The sequence below is a fragment of the Anabrus simplex genome, chromosome 1, assembly GCF_040414725.1.
Source record: "Anabrus simplex isolate iqAnaSimp1 chromosome 1, ASM4041472v1, whole genome shotgun sequence".
In the NCBI taxonomy this organism is placed as follows: Eukaryota; Metazoa; Arthropoda; class Insecta; order Orthoptera; family Tettigoniidae; genus Anabrus; species Anabrus simplex.
Window position 1 is genome coordinate 940,451,602 of NC_090265.1, and position 25,957 is coordinate 940,477,558.

The 25,957-nt window shown below is 39.2% G+C and overlaps 1 protein-coding gene across 1 annotated transcript in view; it reads right to left on the bottom strand.

Moving 5' to 3' along the window:
* ecd (ecdysoneless) overlaps positions 1-25,957 on the bottom strand; it is a 197,796-nt gene that overhangs the window by 11,917 nt on the left and 159,922 nt on the right. Inside the window, exons 9-12 of the mRNA XM_067136676.2 lie at positions 20,150-20,321; positions 19,860-20,044; positions 4,882-4,983; positions 3,837-3,973 (exon numbers count right to left, since the gene is read on the bottom strand). Coding sequence (XP_066992777.2) covers positions 3,837-3,973; positions 4,882-4,983; positions 19,860-20,044; positions 20,150-20,321 — 596 coding nt within the window. The remainder of the gene's footprint in view (positions 1-3,836; positions 3,974-4,881; positions 4,984-19,859; positions 20,045-20,149; positions 20,322-25,957) is intronic.

Consider the following 25,957-nt stretch of genomic DNA (forward strand, 5'->3'; position numbering starts at 1 on the left):
TTGGGCCATGGAAGGCCAGAGACTGTACGATTTTTTATATTGGCTCGAGGAGGCTGAAAGGAAACGGAGAGCCGGTTAGCTCTTTCTAAAATTTTGTAAATGTAAAGTGTGTCTCTGGGAGGCTAGATATTGCAAATTTAAGAGCAAGTGCTCTTTGAATTAGGGGATTTCTGCCCTTTACTTAAGTTATCCTTTTTTGAATTGTAAATTTAAGCTGGGAGCTCAAGAATTGTAAAGCGAGGGGCTTGAAGCCCAGGACCTGTTGAATTCACTAATATTGTATTTTCCTTGACTTGTTCCAAAATTGCTAATTGTACCTGTTATATTGTTATTTGTTGATTTTTGAAATTCTAAAGAAATATAACCTTTGTTAAAGTTTTAAATTAATTCTGAGACTGTAGTTAGACCCATTCAAGCCCGCACCTTCTTTAACCTCTTTCTGCTCCACGGGTATCCCCGTAACAATTACAATGGGGTCACCACTCCGAAGGTGATTTATTAATGACTGATAAATGCTATGAAACGATAATGGAGAGTGTTGCTGGAATGAAGGATGACAGGGAAAACCAGAGTACCCGGCGAAAAACCTGTCCCACCTCTACTTTGTCCAGCACAAATCTCACATGGAGTGACCGGGATTTAAACCACGGTATCCAGCGGTGAGAGGCCGACGCGCTGCCGTCTGAGCCACGGAGGCTCTCTTATTTCTTATGGCCTCTATTTGTTCTTCAAGCTCATAAAGGTTATGAAAATTATTTCCACCCCCCTCTACAGAGGACAAATACCTGCGTAAAACATCCACTGCTGCACTTGCATCAGCACTGGTAGACATCACTTCACTGTCTTCCACTGCTTCATCAATGTCAGTGGTGGGAGACTCGGCTGCTGTTTGCTCAGCAACCAACTCCTCCACACTTCTTTCCTCTGCAGTGATCACAGAATAATCTACCCGAAGAAAATCAGTAGTGCAGTCTGACTGCAATATTATCCATTCCTCCTCCGTGTCACGATAGAATGTGTCTTCCGGAATGTGCAGGGGTAGCTTTCCGTACATTCTTTCACTTCGGTGTGTCGACAGTGTGCTTCATAGCTGCTAAGTTCGAGTGAAATCGTAATTCTTTTGTATTCAGCGTTTTAAGGAACGCCGCAATATCACGTAACAGGGAGTGTGCAGAGAAGCAGAACCCGCGAACACTGGCGATGCCGACAGTTGGCGAAAAAGCGTGGCTCATAACTATAATCAATTCGTACGCACCGAACAATACTGTCAATGCCAATGAAACTACATTGTTTTTTTTTTATGCCTAGGCAAAACGGACGTTTTTAAAGGAGATGCGATCACTGTATTGTGTTGCAATGCAGACGGGAGCGAAAGACTTCCTCCTCTCGTCATAGGAAAGCTCGATAAGCCACGATGTTTTAAGGGCGTTGGGTACTTTCCGTGCAAGTACAAGGCATCTAAAAATGCAAAAAGTAAAGCACTTGCACAGGAGAGCCAGCATAATTTGTCCTCATCTTTGAATCGTGTTTTTTTTCTTTCGTTGCGTGAGGTTATGGTTGCCACCGAGTTATCCAAGTGCATTATTTGAATACTGTAAATGCACCTTGTTGGATATATTTTGGACATTTTTCCCCATGGCTTTTGAAAGGTTTATACTGTGAATCAATGTTAGTTGCATGCAGTAACGGGTCTTGAATATTTTGTCACGCAGCAAGGGTTGGCATTTCTGAAGCACGAGTTGGCAGTTAATTCGAAATCACATAATTCGAAGTAAGATTTTTTCATCCCAAAGAGTTTGAATTAACGAGGTTTTACTGTACCACAAAACTAACATCAGTGTTCACCGGTGTGTCTCTTACAATTGTATACATTTCATGAAAAGAATTATCCACCACCGGTCGTGTTAATATCTGAGTAAAAAGAGACCGTGTGTGAAAAGTGTTTTAGACGTGGAGTGTGACAATTTGAAGGAGACAATGAACGCACCCATGGCAACGTCTTCGCTGTTGACTTTGCGCGTAATGCACCGGATGTGTTACGCCACGGTGCTTCGTGTCTTCCATCAACTCATTGTCAGTGTTCAAGATGAGATCTCAGTGGAAGATAACTTCACAAACCAGATTCAATGTCTTGTGCTCCTCCAATATGACGGGAATATCACCAAAGTGGTCGCACTTGAGCAACCGATCAGCTTGCACGGCAGTGCGAATCTTTAGTAACGAACTACTGTTGTGCATTTTTTTCTTTCAGATCCTCCAGTTCGCCGTAGACACCTTCTATGTGCCTACTAAACAAAATAGACTTTACCAGCTTGAAATCACTCCCATCAGTTCTGGTAGCAACCAGAAAACTAGGAAAGCTGGATCCCATTCCTTCACGCTGTGCTTATTTCCAGGGGGTTGAACACCTCAGGAATCAATCAGGGACCTTTGTAGCCAAACCCAGCAGCCAAGGCAATACCCACCTGGTCGTAGCAGGTATTACCTGGGGTCTGATGTTGTACTATGCCTGGCAATGAGCATTAACACTCCCTTCCACAAATCACCCACAATGGCATGTATCCCATAGCGTGTACAGAGTAATAAATATAGATTTTTAAAAAAAATTAATAATAATATGTCCTTTTGGCATTTGGCTGTGCGGGGACCTGTGTTGTCAGGCGGATATTACTGCACAGGAACGTGGCGCTCCCAACCACAAGATTACTGGGCGGTCATGAGTGGGCTTTCGGGAGTAATCGCACATGTAAGAGGCCCATCTCTGAGCAGCACGCACATCAAGAATTTCAAACTGGTCTACAACTAACCCTCAAAAAAAAAAAAGAGGGGGGCCGATGGCCACATGACCCTTTTAGTCGTCTTTTTACGACAGACAGGGATTACCTGTGAATGTATTCAGCCCCTCCCATCCACAGGGGGTCAAACACAATTATATAGATGTTGATTCCCATAGGGAACCTGAAATATTTGTCCTGAATGAGTAAATTTATAATACGAATATAATGGTCCATTATTGGACATTATAAATTTTCCAGCTAACTCATTCTTGGTTGCCTGCGTTTCGCCCCCATGTGCTAAGTTGGGCTCATCAGTTGGTACTTAGCACTCCCAGCAAGACACATGGCTAGCGCATACCGTGGAGGCCACTGCACAGGCTACTTGAAGCCACCAGCCGTGCCAATGTACTATGAGAGACTGTCTCATTTCCAGTGTTCCCTATGGGAATCAACATCTATATCATCTGATGGCCAGGCAAGCATCAATTTCTGGAAATGAGACAAGGTCTCTCATATTGCATTGGCACTGCTGGTGGCTTCAAGTAGCCTATGCAGTAGCCTCCACAGTATGTGCTACCCATGTGTCTTGGTGGGTGTGCTAAGTACCAACTGATGAGCCCAACTTGGCACATGGGGGCAAAACATAGGCAACTAAAAATGAGTTATATGGAAAATTTATAACGTCCAATAACGGACCATTATATTGGTATTATAAACACATAATACCAAACTGCAATCCATGTCCATGTCTAGGTCGCCCCTTTTAGTTGCCTCTTATGACAGGCAGGGGATACCGGGGGTGCATTCTACATCTGCGTTCCCCACCCGCAGGGGGTAAAGAAAAAGTCATGTGATATGATCAATAATACAGTATTCTGCAACAATATAGTTCATAGTCCTGTAACTGCTTTGAAAATGAGAGTGGATCTAATGTTAACTGCAACAAAAAATATTTAACTTCATATATTAAAAAATCAAACTTAAACAAAGTATATAACAAATTCATAATTTTTACATCTGTCCCACAAAGAAAAATGACCAGAGAAGAATGAAAGTTACCTCTTTTTCGTCCTTTGTTTTGCTGGAGTGTATTTTTTCAAAACTCTTGCCTAAAGTTGAACTTGCCAACTCCCGATCCATTTGATCCATGTACTGCTTCAGTTCAGATTCTGGTTCTTTACTCTTCTTTCCTTTTCCTGAACAAAAATATTTTCTTTCAATCCCTTGTAAAAACAAGGCAATGAAAAAGATAATGACAATGAAGGCAACAAATGAATGCGCGCGCGCACGCACGCACACACGCACACACAGAGTCACACTCTCTCTCTTGCTATATTCTCCACAATATCATTGGAAATGAACAATATTGTACTGCAGTTAGCTTCAACATTCTTTTGGAGAAAAGGTTTAAGTACAAATGAGCAACGAAATATGTAAGGAGGAAAGAAAAGGGGTAGTTTTTACCAAAACAACATCAAATTTCATGGACAGAAACACCTGAATTGTCCTTCTCATTCATGAAAATAACTTCCTGACTCCTACAATAGTGGAAGATGGCAACAGAGGTTAAAATCCAGATCTTCTGTTTGTGAGCAATAGAACTGTTGCATGTTCCAGAGTTAGTTCTGCCAGTAGCCTGGTCATCTTAGCCCCAAAAGGCAGTACAGATGTGGTTTACAAGGAAGTACTGAAGTAAATGAGACTCTCTACATGAACAAAGCTGCGAATAACAGCTAGTCATCAATATGTAAACGAAGAGTTTTAAAATTCTTTGGACACGCTATGTGATGTCGGAATGACAGCATAGAAAAACTGATCATCCTTGGAAATGTTCCCGGGAAGAGACATTGTGTATGAGTTCCCAATCGAAGGTCAAATATTATCAAGAATGTAACTGTGTTGTACATCTTTGGCGTAGCATGTCTGGCTGAAGACAGCAAGAGATGGAGAAAACTGAACAACAGCTTTCAGAGAGATCACAATCCTTCAGAATTAAGGGAATGATGAGAGAGAGAGGGATTAAGAAAAAATGTACTATAGTTGTTCATTCACTATAGGCACTTGGAGATATGGGGAGAAAAGAAAAATATTTTTTGTAATATACCTTGTTTCAGCTGGTCAAGATCCATGTCGACTTCATCCTCATACGAACTCATATCAGAACCGTCAGATTCTAAATCCCAACTGTCTTCTGGAACAACAAAATCTGAAGCAAAACAAAATGAGTATTCTGTACTTCAAGTTTCTGTATGAATAGTAATACCATAGAAATTACACAAAAAACTTATAGCTATACATGCACAGCCATTAGAACTTACTGACTACCTGGGAACTGTGAGATCAAAGTTACAGGAAAATTATGCTTATATTCACCATCGTTGTTTTATAATTCTAAGTTTTCTTTTCCACTATGTCTTGCTGAGATATGTTCTGTTGTTAAGGAAGTCCTCTAGTGCCCTGTCCTGATCAGCAAGGTTCATCTTTATGATGTTCATCCTGTGGTTCTTAGTCTTCTCACCATACGTTACACATGCTTCTCCAAGTTAACATAAACTGTCATTGCTGGCTCCATCCTCATTACATGCCCAAACCACCTCAATCTAGATATGCTGAGCCAATTTAACAATAACATTTCAATCCCAAGCTTCCTTTCTCACCATGTTATTCCTTAATTTGTTCAGTTTTGTTTTTTGAATTGTGGATCTCAGGAACTTCATCTCAGATGCCTGTAACCTTGATGAGTCCTTCTTAGAGACGATGCACGTTTCAATACCGTATGTTAAGATTGGTATGAAGTATTGATTGAACATCACTAGCTTTGTTTTTCTTAGTTCTTTAGGGTCAAAAGGGGATTACAACACGTAACTTGCTGGTAAAACTGAGAGCTCTTCTGCACTCTATTCCCCACCTTCTTTGTTGCTAATGTGTCCTGAGATTTTACACTGCTGAGGTATGAAAAGTTTTGCATACTTTCCAGCAGATGGTTTCCTAGGATGATGTTTGCAGGTTGTCCCTCTCTGTTTATTGTCATCGCTACTGTTCTGGCTTAACTCACCCTGAGATTGAATTCCTAGACCTTAACCTTCCATTCATCGAGTCTCAACTGTACCTATTCCTCAGTTTCTCCCAGATCATGAAATCATCAGTAAAAGTCATTGCATTCAATTCACCAGAGGCTTTTTTGATGTTCTTCATTGTGTCATTCATGATGGTGATAACCAATAATAAGAATAGTCCACTGTCTTGCTGGATTCCACTTTTGGTCTGGAAGAAGAATGAATTTCAGTCACCAAATCGCACACAGCTGGTACAGAGCTCATAAAGCACCTGAACTCACCAGCCAGTACAGCACATTTCTCTTTCTCAGGTATTCCCATATACTTTCCCTTGTAATGCTGACATATGCAGTCTCAATATCCAGGAATACCATGAACAGATCTTTGCCTTTCTCCCAATATTTCTCCATTGATATACAGACACTGAATATTAGGCCTGTTTTGGACCTATTAGCCCTGCAGCCATATTGTTTCTCTTCTAAATGTGACACTAATATGCTCTCTATGATCTTCACAAGAATTTTATTCCCATGAAAACAGGAGTGTTACTCCCTGGTAGTTGGAGCATTTTTGGCAATCTCCCTTCTTAAACAGGGGGATAATGACACCCTTGCTCCAATCAGCAAGTATCTCGTCATCTTTCCACACTGCACTGAGCAACCTTTGTAGCCACTGTAAACCCTGGAATCCTGCTGCTTTAATCATGCCTGTGTTGATTTCCTTGATTCCTGGGGTATTTCCCTTGCAGCTTCATCTTAAATTCTGCTTCTGTTTCTGCCCATGTAATGGGAGGTACCTTGGCGTATGTTTCAGTAGCAGGTTCTTTTGTTCTCTGATCTGTTTCTGACCCGTTCAATAAGTGGTCTAAATGATTCTTCAGAACCTCTCTGATGTCCTCTTCTTTTCTGGCCAGGTTTCCATCTGAATCCTGAATTTCTTCGGTGGTTACGACTGCATTCCTTTTGTTTTGATCACTAAACAATATATATATATATTTTTTACAATTTGCTTTACGTCGCACCAACACAGATAGGTCTTATGGCGACGATGGGATAGGAAAAGGATAGGAATGGGATGGAAGCAGACGTGGCTTTAATAAAGGTACAGCCCCAGCATTTGCCTGGTGTGAAAATGGGAAACCATGGGAAAACATCTTCAAGGCTGCAGAAAGTGGGATTTGAACCTGCTATCTTCCGAATGCAAGCTCACAGCTGCGTGACCCTAACCACATAGCCAACTCACTCGGTAAAACAATAGTTTCACATTGCCTCTACTGTCTTCCTCTGATTTTTTAGTCAAGTTCTCCTCTTTGAGTACCCTTTTAACTCTCAATTTCTTATTCCAGTAAACTTGTTTGAGGTCTCTGATCTCCTTGTCCCTTACCTGAATCTCTCTCTCTCTCTCTCTCTCCATTTTATGATGTGTTCCTTTTCTTTATTGAGGATTTCACTCTTTCATTTCACCAGGGTATCTTTTTTCCCTTACTCTCATACTTGTCTTACCACAAAACTCAATTATTTCCTTTATCACACTGTCATTAAATCCGTGCTACTGTACCTCACTGCAGTCCACTACTTCTGTAGGTAATTGTCCTCTTATATGGTTCTAATAGTCAGCCCTCTTTCCAATCTGTTATAAATCCCACACTTCAATCTTAGGTCATTTCCTAGTTGCTATCTTTGATATATTAATGTTTTCCAGATCTGTTACTAATAAACGGTAGTCGCTATTGAGGTTCTCACTTGAAATCTAGGATGGTTGCTCAGTTGAAACAATAATCACCACAACCACTCACTTGGAAACACCTTGGCATCAGTCACAATTCTACTTCTTTCTTTATCTGTAATGATACAGTCAATGACTGTCTTGCTCTGTCCATCCCAGCATTATTGGGTAATCTTGTGACTGACTCATATGTTGAACTAACTGTTTTTACTACTAAACAGTTTCTTACGCAGAAGTTCTAGAGATGTTCCCCTTCTGAATTCATTCTCCCACACCCATGCGGTCCCATCACCTTCTCATGGTAATTCCTGTCTCTCCCGAGATGTGCACCGAGGTCCCCAATGATGATAGCCCTCTCTTCACTGATTATGTCTTCTAGGTCTTCCAGAAACTTGTTCCTTTTATCTTGAATGCAATACGTTTGGAGGACATACCTCAGTGTCAGTGTCAGCTTTCCTTATTCTAGGTGAACTGTTGTCTTTATAATCCTCTCACTGATGTATTGGATTTCTGTAAGACCATCAAAGACTTTTGTCAATACCAATCCCACTCCACTTCTTAACTCTCTGTTGTTAGCATTCCAGTAGAGGGTATTGTCCTTCCTCAACTTCTTCACTTTACCTTTCCATATAGCTTCACTCAGTTCTAGGATTGGTAAGTTTCCCTCTCTCCATGATACCCACTAACTCTTCACATTTCCTAGTCAAACTCCATACTCCATTGTCCCTATTTAAGTGTGTTGTCTTCTATGTTGCTGCATACTCACAAGGTGTAGTCTATTATCAGGCTGTAAGCAATCATACCATATATCCCTTAGCCTTTATCAGTCCCCTGCCACACCTGCAAGGCAGCACAGCCTCATGTTAAATGTATACGTTATTTCTCATACAAAGGCTTCAACAAGCCCCTTAAGGGTGAACTCTTCCGTCCATAACTATTGATTCTTCCTTAGTTTGTCGGGTTTGGTAAATGACCCCCATACCTGGGCCACACAATCTCAGGTAGCACTATCTACTGATGCATATGGTACCAGGATGTATGAAGCATGTTTTTTAAGTAAATACAATTTTGATATAGAAAAAAGGTAATGCAATTTTTTTAAACAATTATTTTTTTATTACATGTAAGCCTGTGCCTTAAACTACTTCTCAACGTAAGTTCCAAACATATTAAGGTACTTGTCATACCGTGAAACCAGCTTCTGAATTCAATCCTCATAGAAATCAGCCGCCTAATGTGCCAGCCACTACAGCACGATCATATTCAGGTCAACATCATAATCATCATCATGGCATTGACCTCCTAAATGCTCTTTTACTGGGCGAGTTGGCCATGTGGGTATGGACGCACAGCTATGAGCTTGCATCCGGGAGATAGCGAGTTCGAGCCCCAATGTCGGCAGCCCTGAAGGTGGTTTTCTGTGGTTTCTCATTTTCACACCAGGCAAATGCAGGGGCTGTACCTTAATTAAGGCCACAGCTGCCTCCTTCCCACTCCTAGGCCTTTCCTATCTCGTCGTCACCGTAAGACCTATCTGTGCCGGTGCGAAGTAAAGCCAATTCTAAAAAAAGCTTTTCTAAGTGGAGTAACAAGTGGTGGTAGTCACTAGGGCTAGGCCAGGACTATTCAGAGGATGATCAAATTGTTCCCAACCAAATGAAGAGATGAGGTCTTAAGGTTGATTAGTCGTGTGAGCTTGCGCACTGCCACGAAGCAAAAGAATCCCCCTTATGAGAATACCATGCCATTTATTTTGGATTGCATGAAGGAGTTTACGTAAGGTCTCATACTGTGTAACCCCGGTGTAAAAAATCCACGAGCAACACATCCTGCCTATCCCAAAACACAGTGCACATGAGTTTGCAAGCTGAAATTGTTTGCTGCACTTTACTTTCTCGGATGATGTTGAGCGTCTTCATTCCATGGATTGCTGTTTTGGTTATGCCATAACATAAGCCACCCATGTTTCATCGCCAGTGACAATTCGCCTTAGGAATGCATCACCGTCATTACTGTACCGATCAAAAAAAATCAAAGCACTGCCTATGCGCACTTGCTTTTGTGTACCTCTGTCAGCATCCTCGGTACCCAGCGTAAACACGACTTCCGATAATGTAAGCATCCAGACACAATTTCATAAAGAACACTCCTTAAAATTTCAGGCAACTCAATTTAATGATGAAATGGCCTCCTTTAAATGCTCCAACCCATTTTCTTACCATTCCTTCACTCAAAGTGTGTTCTCCATACACTTCACTAATCTGCTGATGAATTTCAAAAGCTTTCATGTGTTTCGCATTTAGAAAAAGAATCACAGCGTGTACTTCACACTCGGTTGGGAGTGTTGTCGGAGGCATTTTTAGTATTGTATGTGCAAAATGTAAATACGGGCGAATGCTCCCGTAATGGTGTCTGTAGCTAGCCTACAGATGTACGTACTGAGCGCGCATGCTCTGAATGACGAGATAAAAACCCGGAGATAAAAATATATTTTTACCTAATGAATGGATTTTCATGAAACTGTGGGAATGTCACCTACATAAAAGTAGAAATATCACGGAAATTTCATTCATAAACAGTTAATAGTTTTTCCAAAAAATATTGAATTCTTTTTGAAATTTTTAATTCCATTTTTTTCATGAAATTTAATTAACATGTTAATGTAAATTTGTAATTAGGTAGATAATACATCTTTTAAAAGCACTACGTATTGATTTTTCTGTACATAATTTATATAAGGAGATATATTGTACTAAAGTTTGTGTAACTTTTACGTTCTAAAATTTAGGACTTAAGAATCCTTACTACTTGAAAAAATTCTGCAATCAAAAATTCCATATGCGGGTTTCTTAATATAGTTTTGATACATACACCATGCAAATTTTGTTACAATTGGCTGTATATTATGGGAGAAAAATGGGATTTAAGTGTAAAAATTACAATTAGCAGGAAAATTAAATCAAAGTTCAAGTGACGTTTTCTTCCTGATTCATTACCTAAAAGTCACCAGAACCGTATGTTTTTCCTTCCCTTCCTTTCTTAGCAGCTTCTGTACAAATACTGGTAACTCTGAAAGCTTGTCTCCTTTTCCCCTTCTCCAAAGAACAGAAAATGATTCGCCTGCATTTTGTTTTTCACAATGCTATCTTCTCTGAGTCGAAGTTATGGGGATTATAGTTTTTGTCGTGTCATGATTGTTGGGTATAGGTGCAGGACTTACATGGTCTGAAGTTGATGCGACACTCTCCTGATGAGAACAATCTGATTCCGGTAACATTTCATGACCTCTTGTCCCCAATTTCTTCAATGGAGACTCCTGTCCGGTAATAGCTGATCCCCATCTCTTTCCAATCAAAAGTTCAGCAATTCGTCGCTTAGTTAAGGCTGATTTATGTTTATGCATATTGTTTATTCCCTTGAATACAAGCTATCAATTATTACAGCACACTGTCTTTCAATAATAACAGTATCTTGATACGCCACTACAAGATGTTACTTGCGAGCGTACTTCACAAAAGCAGAGACTGGCTACCACCGCAGAACCCACAAAAAAGATTAAACGTACAAGAATAATAAAACTTATAGTTGTCAGCACTATTGTAGTACCATCAGGAATACCAATACAAGCATAAAATGACAGTCGAGTATTGAAATATTAGTCCAAAACAGGCTTTATAAATTCATTCCGAAATATGGTAGATCTTACAGTACTGAGCTCGATAGCTGCAGTCGCTTAAATGCGGCCAGTATCCAGTATTCGGGAGATAGTAGGTTCAAACCCCACTGTCGGCAGCCCTGAAAATGGTTTTCCGTGGTTTCCCATTTTCACACCAGGCAAATGCTGGGGCTGTACCTTAATTAAGGCCACGGCTGCTTCCTTCCCATTCCTAGCCCTTTCCTGTCCCATCATTGCCATAAGACCTATCTGTGTCGGTGCGACGTAAAGCAACTAGCCAAAAATATCTTACAGCTTGAATCTGTATAAATATGTCAGGAGAAGGCAGGGGGGGGGGGGGGTTGCTTTTGACCCATCCCATAGATGTGTAATTGCAATGAACAGGCACATTTATTATTTTAAAAGAGCTAAAAAGAGTATTACACAATATGTTATGCCACCGTTTACTGTAATTGTACCGCAGATTTAACAAGTACTACAATGAAATAGTAGGCTACCATATTTAGGCTATCCTTGAACAACTCAATAAAAATGAACAGATCCATAGTAAAAACTTTTGAAAGACTAACGTAATGAAATTCAAATCACTGGCTAATTATAACACCATTACACCGGACAATTGAGCAGCTGCCATACATAGTCTACATTATACCTCCCAAGAGGATATCGTAAATGTTGTCAACAAGGTTGGGTTTACAAAAAGCACAACTTCTTTATTTGCTTCACATGTAAAATTACAATATTTACACTAACAAAACTGAAAGTTATCTCGAAGCAAATTGAACTATGAATTTGGAGAAAGAGTCTGTCTTTGTACACTATATACACGTTGGAGTATTCACATTCACTACTATTTCGGAAAGATAGTCTTTGTGACCTGAAAAGTTCTTGATAGTCGAAAACTATCAGAAGCACTGACGTAAATATCTCAAGAGAGTACTTCCTTGTTGAAGTGTCTGAGTTCATTAACGTAAGTTCAATGACTGAAGAGTTCCTACTTAGCGAAACTAAGTCGATAATGGGAGCTAGCATTAGCTAGGGAATGATAGTGGCATATAATGGTAAGACTGGGCATGGACAGCGGAATAGGCAAGAGGAGCGGTGACCCGAGGTGAGACCTCTTACTGCCAGAAATTCAGTCCACCTGGCCGAAGCACATTTTCAAGAGGAGTAGCCTCCGTGCTCGACGTAGGGTGTATTCTGGAGCTGGAAACCGGGGTCAGTGGGCGTCTGGACAGGCTAGGAGCTCCTTTATATAGCACACACGACGTTCCAGGCACGCGCACTGAGGGCTGCGCGTCGAGGCTCGAAGAATAACACACTGGCACGCATATAGCTGGCTGGCGGATCGAGAAGGGAGCGACGGACATACAACAGTAAACATTTAAAAAATGTAATACCGGGCGAGTTGGCCGTGCGCGTAGAGGCGCGCGGCTGTGAGCTTGCATCCGGGAGATAGCAGGTTCGAATCCCACTATCGGCAGCCCTGAAGATGGTTTTCCGTGGTTTCCCATTTTCACACCAGGCAAATGCTGGGGCTGTACCTTAATTAAGGCCACGGCCACTTCCTTCCAACTCCTAGGCCTTTCCTATCCCATCGTCGCCATAAGACCTATCTGTGTCGGTGCGACGTTAAGCCCCTAGCAAAAAAAAAAAAAAAAGTAATTAAAAGGAACTCTGACAATCTAAACATACCAAATGACAAATTAATATGTTATATATTTACATGGAGAAACACTAACCGAGAGACTAATTTTAGTACCCTAATAAAAAGGTTATCCTTAAAATAAAATTATGTAATTAAAGGGATAGTGACAAATTAAAAAGAACAATGGCAGATTAACATGTTACATATTTACATGGAATGAGAGCCTAATTTTAGTACGGTACCATAAATAGGATATCCGAAAAATAAAATTAATTAATTAAAAGGAACTGTGGCATATTAAAAATAACAAAGGCAGATTAACATACTACATATTTAAATGGAGAAACATTAACTGGGAGACCATTTTAGGAGAAAGCCTATTGTGTCTGTCTGATATCAATTGTCCATTTTTTGATAAAACCCTTTCACAAGGCATGGAAGTTGAAGGTATTGCCAGTCTTCTTGTTTACTATCTCAAATAGTCTTGGGTAGATAAATTGTCTCTCTTTCCACCACAAGAGAGGGTCTCCTGTCCTTGTGAGTGTTGGTTCCTGGAGGTATTTGTCTAATTCAATAATCCCTGCTGCAGTAGGATTCCTGTTTGTTGTGAGGTATTCTACTTTGGCATCGAATTTTCTCTAAATTCTTGATGAGCTGGTAGGGAGGACTGGTGTGCAGGAATCGGCATTTTCACCCCTTCTCTTGGAAATGACCACTTTGCTGGCTTCTGCAAATACTCTCATAGGTTGCCCTATAACACACCTTTTTTGAACCCTTGTCTCTTGAAACGAGTGTCGAGAAGTGTGCTTATGAAATACAAAATCTCTTCTTCAACTGGTCCTTCAGAACATTGACCGTTGCCCTGGTTGTGGAAGGCAAATTTGGGTCTAGTTCTAGTGTATGTATTTCAAAAAGCAGTTCGTCAACGAACAGGATCACTTTCAAAATTTTCATGGCCTTTTCTGAACTCGTTTCCATTGTCACTTCCTCAAACACTTTCAAAATTTCACGACTTCTGAATAACAGTCCAATCTTCATTGGTTAAATTGTCCAGTCTGGGGTTGAGTAACGCCAAAGCTGCAAGGACAGGTTCTTTCAAAGCCAGAATTCTTTGGAACATTTCTAGAGTTGAATTCCACCTCGTTGGCACATCTTGCTTTAATTTTAAACCTTCAAAACCCATCTGTTTCTGAAGGCTCACAAGTCTAGCAGTTGCCTGGGGACTCCTCTTGAAATATTCAACTATGGACTTCACTTTGCCAGTTACTGTTTGGATTTCTTCTTTAGCAGCCTGTATAACTAAATTCAATGAATGTACAAAGTACGGAATATGCCTGTACCCACACTTCCTTACAGCAGCTTTCATATTCGGCGTGTTATCCGTCACTACAGTTGCTATCTCATCGCTGACACCCCACTGCTGAAGTACGCGTTGAATTTCACTAGCCAAATTATCTGTAGTATGACTATCACTGTACTCAAAACACTCAAGTAAACAACACTTCAGTTCATATGCACTATTAATGAAATGGGCTGTAATGGCAAGGTAGCACTGATTACTCACTGAAGTCCAACCATCCATAGTAAGCCCGAGGATGTTGATGCCTTGTAAGTCTGCACAAACTTTTTGCAGTTGCTCATTGTGCATCAGGGGAAATTAGTGGACAATGTCTTATGGCTAGGTAGAGCGTATGAAGGATTGAGCATCCTCACAAACTCCCTGAACTCACCATCTTCGAAAATAGACAGTGGCTGGTACTCCCTAGCAATCATTTTAACTAACTGTCTAACTGATTTACTTTACTTACAGGGAGACGTTTGATAACGAAGTCTGTTACTCTTGCTTGGGTTACTCGCATAGGTGCCCCTGAAGTTCTTTAACTTCCAGCTCCACCGGAAGTTTCAGGAGGTCCTGCCGTTGTGCTTGATGTAGAAGCGGCAGGCTTGTCAATATCAATAGCAGATGAACTGCCCATTCTTGTATGAGCTGTCACTTGAGGTTGTGTTGTCACTTGCCCACTAAGTTCTATTCTGCAGTGTTTGTGTTTAAGGTGTCTGGCTAAATTACTTGTTGAACCCGATTTGAATGACAGAAGTGAATGACAGTGTCCACATTTTGCTTTTCCAGGGGCTACTTACGCAGAAGATAACCAAATATTACTACGTTTTTGCGACCAACTCTCCATTGTGGTATAGTATTCCAATCACTTTCATACAACTGCGGTTTCCCCATCAACCCACTATCATGTGACCTAGAGGAAAGTTTGCCGACTGCCAAATAATTGGAATTAAAAGCCATTGTGTTTATTTTAATAAGTGGCCTATATTATGAAACATAAGATATTATCATAGCAATATGTCCTTATATGTGATTCAAATAAATCTGCTCTTCATTAATTTCAGCAAATTTACAGAGTATGAAAGAGAGTAGAGAGTTTCTTTAGACCTTTTTTTTTTTTTTCGTTGACTTTATTTGATGAACGAACTAGCTATGAAAATATATTTTTGTTAGTTTTACTGAATTGTACTTGCGGAAGACAGTCGGTCATGTGCCCATTCATTTAGTTCAAGGGGTGAAAGTAAAAACAATGGGGGTAAACTCCCTATGTATATTTGCCAGGAATCCCTATATTATTAAGTCTACTAAAGAAAAACAGTCACCGAGCGAGTGGCTGCACGATTTGATTCACGTAGCTGTCAGCTTGTACTCGGGAGATAGTGGGTTTTAACTCCAGTGTCAGCAGCTCTGCTACCTTCCTACTCCTAGCCCTTTCCTACCCCACCGTCGCCACAAGACCTACCTGAGTCGGTGCGACGTAAAGAAAATTGTATTTTTTTTAAAGACAGTCAGATGCTTTACTATCTAACGCAATGACTTATTGGCGGTAATGCATTACTTAAAAATAATAATAAGAATAATGTTTGAATCGAAATATTCAATAATAACCACTTTTTCGGTTTTCGGAGACGTCGAGGTGCCGAAATTTTGTCCCGCAAGTGTTCTTTTACGTGCAAGTAAATCTACTGCCACAAGGCACCTTCAAATATCCCCCGACTGAACCAAGATCGAACCTGCCAAGTTGGGGTCAGAAGGCCAGCGCCTCAACCATATGAGCCAGTCAGCCCGGCAATGCATTGTTGTGCTTTTTTAAAGTCTTCGGTTATTTACTGTTCCTGCCGAAATCGACCATGATCCATTTGAGGATGACATTATATTCATAGTCTTACATGCGGGTGCAGATTTGTTTCCTATCATTTCACTGCCTACTACAGAGAGTGAGTGACCTGCCTAAGACTGCCATCTAGTGAGTAGCTTGTGAACTTAATGAATATCATAAGAACAATCGAAGTTCGAAACACCGTACATAGCAGCTGCTTTGTCACTGTCAGTGGATCACGTTTAGATATTTTAAAATTATTTCTTCACAAAAATATTAAAAGTAAAGAACTGATGGTGAGCTGCTGTAATATTCACTTTTGATTTGCCACAAAAATGTACAATCTACTATAAATTTCAAATTCGATTGTCGTATAGTTCTGAATGGTAGCTTTGAAGAATGTATGTTACTTTCTCAAAATCACCGTAATGTACATTGCATAGGCAATTCCTAACCCACTTAAGTTTGAGAAAGATTAGTCGCACAGTGGTGTAGCATTTTTCGACTGTAACTTCTAAAAAAAGGATATTACTCTTGTTAAAATGTTAGTGATTACCTTGAATATTTCATTTCTTGTAAGTTGTAAATCAGTAGCAGTTATAAAGAACATAACGAAATGGTTCATCTCATTCTGTGGCTTTGCTTTTGGCTCTCAGTCACGTGGTAATGGAATGAACGAATCATGGTGAATCATTCAAATGAATCGGTTCTTCTAAATGAATCTGATTCCCCATCTCTACATTAGACTGCTGCAAAAACTTAGTTTATTAGATTTTTCTACTTCAAACACTTCAGCAGCATTGTTTTCATTCTTATTTCCTACAAACATAAAATTAAACATTTGACACATAATTCATTTATTTTTATAATGTACTCAGATTATTCAGTAAAGCATTTTCAATTATCTTCTTACTTCTAATTGATGTTATTTTTCCACTGAAAATTTCCAGGCATGTGTAAAGTTACCCCTTGTGAGGCTGTATAGCCAAATATCTTGATAAGTACTGGTCTGTGTAAAGTAACCCCATGGGTGGCGTAACTTTACATATCCGTTTTTTTTTTTTTTTTTTTAATGTCTTAGGGATAGTTTGCATTCATTGTGACATTATATTCTTGTGTAAGTACCCTTAAAGCATACATAAACATGTTTCAATAAATTTGACAACATATCACAACAAAGAAATAAACAAATAAATGCATATAGATATAGTACACTCTTACTTCCTTAGTTAAATAAACTTCCTTTGAAAAATTGGTCTTGGCTTGAATAATGTCCTGCATTTAGAATGTTTGCTTTTTTTGCTACTGGTCTAAAGTCGCACTAACACATCAATGGTTTCTGATGACAGAAGGATGGGAAACGGCTATGACTGGGAAGGTGGCAGCAGTTGTCTTAATTAACCCTCCGTTACACGCGCCGCGGAGTGAGAGTCCGCACTTTACTATTCTTTGGTATCATAGGCCGAAAATGCAAGGCAGAACGGGCTGCCTTCTTGTAGATTCCTTCTGCAACAATACAAAGGCCGTGACGGCGTGAGAATGTCTGAGTAATCGCCGAGGTGTTGATTACGGAAGTTTATATTGTCAACTGCAGACTTGCGGAGTCTGAGTCCGCAGGCATGTATTGGTGAGTTGTTAATCTTACTCTTTTGGTAAGTCATCCATTCTTCCGTTACTATTTATTATAAAATTATATACTTTTATTACCTACAAGTGTAGTAGTGGGCTCATTTTTATTTTCTACTTGTGATTATTTACAGTGGGATGAACACGATATTACAAAATGAGCTATGAATAATTATTTTACGTCCTCTTTCCAAGGAGTTGGTGTGATTTATTCCGAGAGTTATGGATCAAATCGAGCAGTCATTGGACGACAATGAAGTTGGTGCAAGTGATGATAGTGATCGGGATGTCGTAAACAATAGTGATCATAATTCTGAGAGCAAACAATCCACGTACGAAGAGGACGTGACTGAAAGTGAGCAGCATGGAATATATGTTGGAAAGGACGGGGCCGAATGAAATCATCGCCCTACAATAGAAGGGTCAGGCAACATGAACATAATATTATAAAACACTCGCCTGGAGTAGTAGGAGTTGCCATGAATACTGAGACGCCAGTAGAAGCTCTGCAATTGTTATTTACCGACGAAATGCTACAATAAATCGTAACATGCACAAATCGCTATATATACCCTTGTGTTATACAAGTCGAGAAAAGACAAAGTTGTATTGGTTCTATCTACTTTCCATGAAGACCATTCTATTGATGACGATTCAGATGGATCAAAACCCTCAATGATTACCTTCTATAATGACACGAAATAGAGCGTTGATAAAGTGGATGAAATGAAATGCATTTACTCCACGGCAAGAACATCACGACGTCGCGACTTCTTCCGTGCGATATACATCAAGTAATAGAATGTAACGAATACAATTTTATTCCAAGGAGTAAATTAATAACCAATTATTGTTAATTTACAATTAGTTTTGCTATGTCCTGTGAAATGAAATGTCGTATGGCTTTTAGTGCCGGGATATTCCAGGACGGGTTCGGCTCACCAGGTGCAGGTCTTTCTATTTGACTCCCGTAGGCGACCTGCACATCGTGATGAGGATGAAATGATGATGAAGACAACACATACACCCAGCCCCCGTGCCATTGGAATTAACCAATTAAGGTTAAAATCCCCGACCTGGCCGGGAATCGAACCCGGGACCCTCTGAACCGAAGGCCAAGTTCAGCCAACGAGTCGGAAGTCCTGTGATTTGCAGTTGATAACTTCTAATTTATCCTAAAGGACTGAAATGTTCTTGTAAATGTGGATTGTATACACATTTATCAATATAAATAAAATCAAAGTAAAGTAATTACAATGTAAGACAGATTGACAAAAGAGAGAAATAAGGAATTCCTGAAAAAAGAATTGAAATGAAAGGAATGGAAGCTTACAAACAATCGTGGACAGTCAGTCCGCACGCGTGTAGTGGTGTTATAACAGAGCGCGCGTTTAATGGAGGGTTAAAGTACACCCCCAGCAATTGCTTGGTGTGAAAATGGGAAACCATAGAAAACCAACTTCAGGGCTGCATTAAGAAAATTTGTTCAAGGAAAGAATATACAGTATATATGATAATTTTATAGGAATTCAATGGAATAAAATTCTTAAAGTTTCCAGTCACTGAATCCTCTATATTCCTGTAATTTGATTTTAGGAAAGCAAATAGTCTTGCAGTTTCATGCAATTTCGTGCAAATATGCTTACAGCCAAGAGTACCGAGTGAGTTGGTTGTGTGGTTAGGAGCACGCAGCTATGAGCTTGCATTCGGGAGATAGCGGGTTTGAACCTCACTGTCGGCAGCCCCGAACATGGTTTTCTGTGGTTTCCCATTTTTACACCGGGCAAATGCTGGTGCTGTACAATAATTAAGGCCACGGCTCCTTCCTCCCCACTCCTGGCCCTTTTCTATACCATCATCACCATAAGAACTATCTGTGTCGGTGTGACTTAAAGCAAATTGTAAAAAAACAGCCATCAGGTTTTCATGGAATTCAAACTACAAAGATGTGACTATTCACTTCAAAATTTCCACATGCAAAGACTGTGACTGCAACCATCCTGGTGAGAAGCTAGCAACAATGTTACTCAGCAACCACATCCCAGAAAGTAGCCCAGATTTGACTAATACTTGCATATATTTCACATACACTGAGGAGAAAATCACAAAAAAAAAAAACACCCCACAATATGTTAGTGTAAATTTACTGGTTTAAAATGCCAACTTTAAAAATAAGTAGTAATGAAGTGTCACCTAAAATATTTTGAACTGCACACGTGAAATATTCAGGATCAAAATGTATTTTATTTCCTGAAGTAGATACACTTTCATCATCGGAGTGCCTTACAACATCTGAAATTGATGACTTCCCCTTGTGCAGTTTGATTCCTCTCTTGGGCCTAACAGGAGGAGTATCCTTATTGAGGGATTCATCAGGACTGGAAAGAAAAATCATATCAATGCAACAACGAATGAATGAATTAATGAATGAATGAATTAATTAATTAATCAACTGATAAGAAAAAAAGAGAAAATATCAATACCTTGGATATTCAGCTCCCTCTACGCCAGATATATGGTCCAAGAATTTGGCAAGATGTGCTGATATGTTGGTTGAATCAGAACTGCTACTTACAGTTGTGAACTGTCTCTTTCCATATCGCTGCTCCAGCATCATATCCAGATCTCTGGGGCAGAGTTCAAGCCAGGATTCATCTAAAACACAGTATCAGCTTTAGAAGACTTTGCAATAAATGAGTAAGTTGTTCTTAAGAGGAATGAATAATAAACTTCACGAAATACAAGGAAGTAAACTGATTTTATCCCTTTTTAATTTTTTATTTTTAGGATATGAGAGATTCATGTATGTATGTATGTATGTATGTATGTATGTATGTATGTACAAATGACAGGCTATGTGATAATTTGATTTTTTTAAAAATGGATAATTCTAGGAGCTTAAGTTTAAATAAGGTGCAGTAGTCCACTCCTATTCTCTACTTACAAAATCTTTGTCATAAGATATTCGTAAATTTCAACCACAAGCTAGGCTATTGTTCCAAAACCTCAAAATTACCTTTATGCAATAGAAACTTGCATCTAACTGAAGACAAAAGTACCAACATATCATCAATGTGTCAACCATAAAAACTGTAAGTACTGAGGCAATAAATAACAAATTGAACACGTAATCACATTCTGAGCACATAATTCAGTGAAATACACACACCGGCATGAAAAATGCAACACGTAATAAATGCTGAAGAAATAATGTGTAACTATTTAATTAAGGTTTAGCACTATTTAAACAGGTTACATTGTTGGCTTTGTTTTTTGAGCAAACAATGAAGTCTGGACTGTTTATTGTACTAGCTTCTTTTGCTTGTGCAACCTGGAACACATGGCAAGGGATGTGAGGCTGTTGAAGCACTTGTCTGTTGTAGTGTTGTGTTGTACCCCTTTCAATCACATAAGTTTCTACGATGTTTGTCATTATCATCAATTTTCTGTATTAAACATGCTGTTAAGCCCTGAAGATGCTGCAAAAGCTGTTGCTTTGGTGGAAAATAGTCATAGAATGCATTACATTGTAGAAGTGTTGAGAACTACACCTTCCATGATTTCTAGAACTGTAAAAAGATATACAGGGAAACTGGAGACTACTCAAGGAGACCAGGAGATGATCACTTCTTAATGGCTTCAAGTTCTCTGCAACAGGCACACTGCCACCATTGAAGCATGAAACTGACCCCACCAAATTTGAGGGGTCAATGTTTAGGGAAAGATATTCCCAAGGCATACTCCCATGTAGGATGCTTTTTCACGGTGGTTTTCTGATGGTGTGAGCAGGAATCAATATGACTGTGAGGATGAATTTGGTCTTCATGGAACATGGAAACATTACCACACATCTGTATGTTGAGGGAATACTTCTGGATCATGTTGTGCCTTAGCTCCATTTACTACCGATGGTTTCACATTAATGCAGGACAATGCATGCCCACAAGTTGGGAGATGTGTGCAACAGTTTCTGGACGAAGCAGAGAATCGCGTTATGGTTTGAAGTGAATTCTGTATTTAAATTCAAGGGAGGGGATGTTCCATCTGATCAATACACAAAGGTATAAATTCACATATTTTACACTTAAAACACTGGTACTAATTTTGACCCAGAGGTGGGTCATCCTCAGCTAGATTAATAACAATAATAGTTGTTACCATCTTTACGTGGAACAGAGAGATGAAAGAAGGTGCTGGCCTGAATGGGTCTATCTACAACAGTTAAAAGATTAATTTAAGACTTAAAAAATTAAGGTTATATTTTTTTCAGATATTAAATTTTAATAAGACATTTCGCTTGGAGACAGAACAAGATTTCAGGTACAGAGCTAGTTTCATACAAAGTAGAATAAAAAACCCAGATAAACCAAGAAATGGTTATTTACAATTTGAGCTTCAAGCTCCCAATTTACTGAAGTCCCTATATCACTACTGTTGCGTTTAGCTAGATAGGCAAGGAGACGAATCTCCCAATTTCTTTTACAGGATATTTAAATCACACAATTTTCAAGAGCACCTTTTGCTCCAAAGGTTGCAACGCGCACACACGCACGCACGCACGCTCCAGACACACCCTCTACTTTTTATTGGACAATCGAAAAGTTACAAGAAGCATGTGATTGGCTGATAATTAAATACACAAAATTTCTGATTGGCCAGACTCCAAAGCTGGCGGGATGAGTTAGAAATGTTGCAAACTTTGAAATATCAAAAACAAAGAATAATTGATTCAGTTTAGAAAACCTATAAATACAAAATTTCTTTAAATTTTTAGTAGTTCTACTTTACACCAAAGTGCATGACATCAGTTTTTTAATAAAGACATCTATGGAGAAAAGTCCTAATTTCTTGAAATAGTTGTTGCAAACTTTATGTGTTAGATAGCGTTCTTCAAGGCGCTTCATTTAAATACATGGGGCTGAGGTGTACCTCCCAGTACAATATTAATAATCCTTAAAAACTAAAGAAGCACTCTTCAAGGTAGTTCAAAAATATACAATATCACAATTTGTTGCTCTCTATAAAATATTCCCTTGGCTAGTAAAACAGGACTTAATATGCACCAGAAAATTATGAAATGTCCTTCACAAATTATATAAGCATTTATGCTTATACTGAATGCAAGAACTATAATATTTATTTAGCAGATACAGTTCATTACATTATTGTAGGATAGTTCATCCGAGGGAACATCCTTTAGATGAATAAACACTGATGGTGAAAATGAGAGATAGTTGTAGATTAAGGAATAGTCAATACATGTTGTAGCTATTTCATATCTGGATTGAAATAAGTCAAAGGATATCTGGAAAGAAAGAGATAAAATTAAAGAATACCGTGTCAAATAGAAATCTGATTATAAAGGATCAACGTTTTAACTTCCTCTGTCGGTTTTGTGTAATCTTGTTACCAGTGGCTGTGTTTGTGGTGTGAGTGTTATTTACTGCTCGAGGCAAGCTGTTGTCTGGATTGCGAAAGGGAGGGAAGGGAGAGGAAGAGGGGAAGCAGACAGAGGCTGGCAAGAGCATATAATGCATTGATTAACAAACTTTTCAGAATAACATTTAGCAATGAACAGGACAGATGTATTAAATAAAATATTTATTTCCTCTGTTATCTCTTTCAGATTGTGGTTCGGATTAGTATATTGATACTCAATATTCCTTGAGAATATTAAGCAAAGTGCCTCTTAAGTGCAATCTTGAGAATTTTAAAATCCTGTCAATGGAACTGAAACTGTGATTAAAATCGGCCATATCTTGTCCCATTGCAGAAGAGGTTATTATTTATTTACCACAAATCATACAGATTTTATGGATGATCTAGTGAAAAATGGCACTGTTTTAAGACATTGGTTTGTCAAGGTAATGACCCGTAATGAGTATCAAAACTCCTTCCCACTTGACCTATGTAGCTCGCTTCACAGTAAGAACACTTTAGTCTGTAAATACCGGAATTGTAGTATTTATTAGTGTTATTGACTGATATTTGAATGATGAAAAATGGAGGTTATTTGAAGTTTTGAAGGCTATTTTAAGTTTTTAAAATTATTGATGTGGAGGATACTGTTGTTATTGAAAGTAAATGTTAAGAATTCGTTTTTAGATTTAATTTCTTTAGTATAAAGTACAAGTCTTAGGGAATGGTGTAAATACGGGTGCTGTTACATAATTGCTTATGGGTTGTTTAAATTGGACTTGGGTTTAAGTTTGACCTTAAAAATTAATTTGTTGACAAAATATCTACTACAACCATTACTCCTAGCTATTGTATGGATGCTGTTTAATTCTTATTAAGATTTATATGGGATAATAGGATATTAAACGCTCTATAAATCATGTTTTAATATGTAGCCCTTTATTGGGAATTAGGGTCTGTTGAGTCCCATTTTATGGTATGATCTGGGTAGATTTTCTGTAAATGTTAAAGGACAAATAGTTATCATATCTGGTTATTGTTAGAGCCCTACACGGATATCCACAAAGTTACTGTCTTGGCAGATGCAAACTGTATGGCAGTGCGGATAATTTTGCTGATAATATTTACAACATCAAGTTTATTAATTTTCACTCAGGTATACACCTAGTTGTGCTTGTCGTTAGGTGACGCTTGACAGTGGTATGGGAGAACTGTGATATATATATATAAAGCCTCGAGACCATAAAGCCGTAAATCTGACGTAAGCCCAACTGGCTCCTGCCCGCAATTAATGAAAGGAAGGAACAACGTTCAATATGCTGGTAATTGTCACAAGAGAAAATCCCTCATAAACCTGTGACTGTGGGGGTCTGATGCCAGGTATCAATCAATCAATCAATCAATCAATCAATCAATCAATCAATCAATCAATCAATCAATCAATCAATCAATCAATCAAGAAAGATCTGCATTTAGGGCAGTTGCCCAGGTGGCAGATTCCCTATCTGTTGCTTTCCTAGCCTTTTCCTAAATGATTTCAAAGAAATTGGAAATTTATTGAACGTCTGCCTTGGTAAGTTATTCCAATCCCTAACTCCCCTTCCTATAAATGAATATTTGCCCCAGTTTGTCCTCTTGAATTCCAACTTTATCTTCATATTGTGATCTTTCCTACTTTTATAAACACCACTCAAACTTATTCGTCTACTAATGTCATTCCAAGCCATCTCTCCGCTGACAGCTCGAAACATACCATTTATAATACCAATATAAATGGTCCGTTATTGGACATTATAAATTTTCAAGCTAACTCATTCTTGGTTGCCAGCGTTTCGCCCTCGTGTGCTAGGGTGGGCTCATCAGTTGGTACCTAGCACACCTACCAATACGCTGGCTAGTGCATACCGTGGAGGCCACTGCGTAGGCTAACTGGAGCCACCGGCAGTGCCAATGCACTAAGAGACTTTGTCTCATTATCAAAAATTGATGCCTGCTTGGCCATCGGATGATATAGATGTTGATTCCCATAGGGAATCTGAAATGTTTGTCCTGAATGAGTAAATTTATAATACCAATCTAAATGGTCCGTTATTGGACATTGTAAATTTTCCAGCTAACTCATTCTTGGTTGCCAGCGTTTCCCCCTCGTGTGCTAGGGTGGGCTCATCAGTTGGTACCTAGCACACCTACCAATACGCTGGCTAGTGCATACCGTGGAGGCCACTGCGTAGGCTAATTGGAGCCACCGGCAGTGCCAATGCACTAAGAGACTTTGTCTCATTATAAAAAATTGATGCCTGCTTGGCCATCGGATGATATAGATGTTGATTCCCATAGGGAATCTGAAATGTTTGTCCTGAATGAGTAAATTTATAATACCAATATAAATGGTCCGTTATTGGACATTATAAATTATAAATTAGGTACCAACTGATGAGCCCACCCTAGCACACGAGGGTGAAACGCTGGCAACCAAGAATGAGTTAGCTGGAAAATTTATAATGTCCAATAACGGACCATTTATATTGGTATTATAAATTTACTCATTCAGGACAAACATTTCAGATTCCCTATGGGAATCAACATCTATATCATCCGATGGCCAAGCAGGCATCAATTTTTTATAATGAGACAAAGTCTCTTAGTGCATTGGCACTGCCGGTGGCTCCAATTAGCCTACGCAGTGGCCTCCACGGTATGCACTAGCCAGCGTATTGGTAGGTGTGCTAGGTACCAACTGATGAGCCCACCCTAGCACACGAGGGCGAAACGCTGGCAACCAAGAATGAGTTAGCTGGAAAATTTATAATGTGCAATAACGGACCATTTAGATTGGTATTATAAATTTACTCATTCAGGACAAACATTTCAGA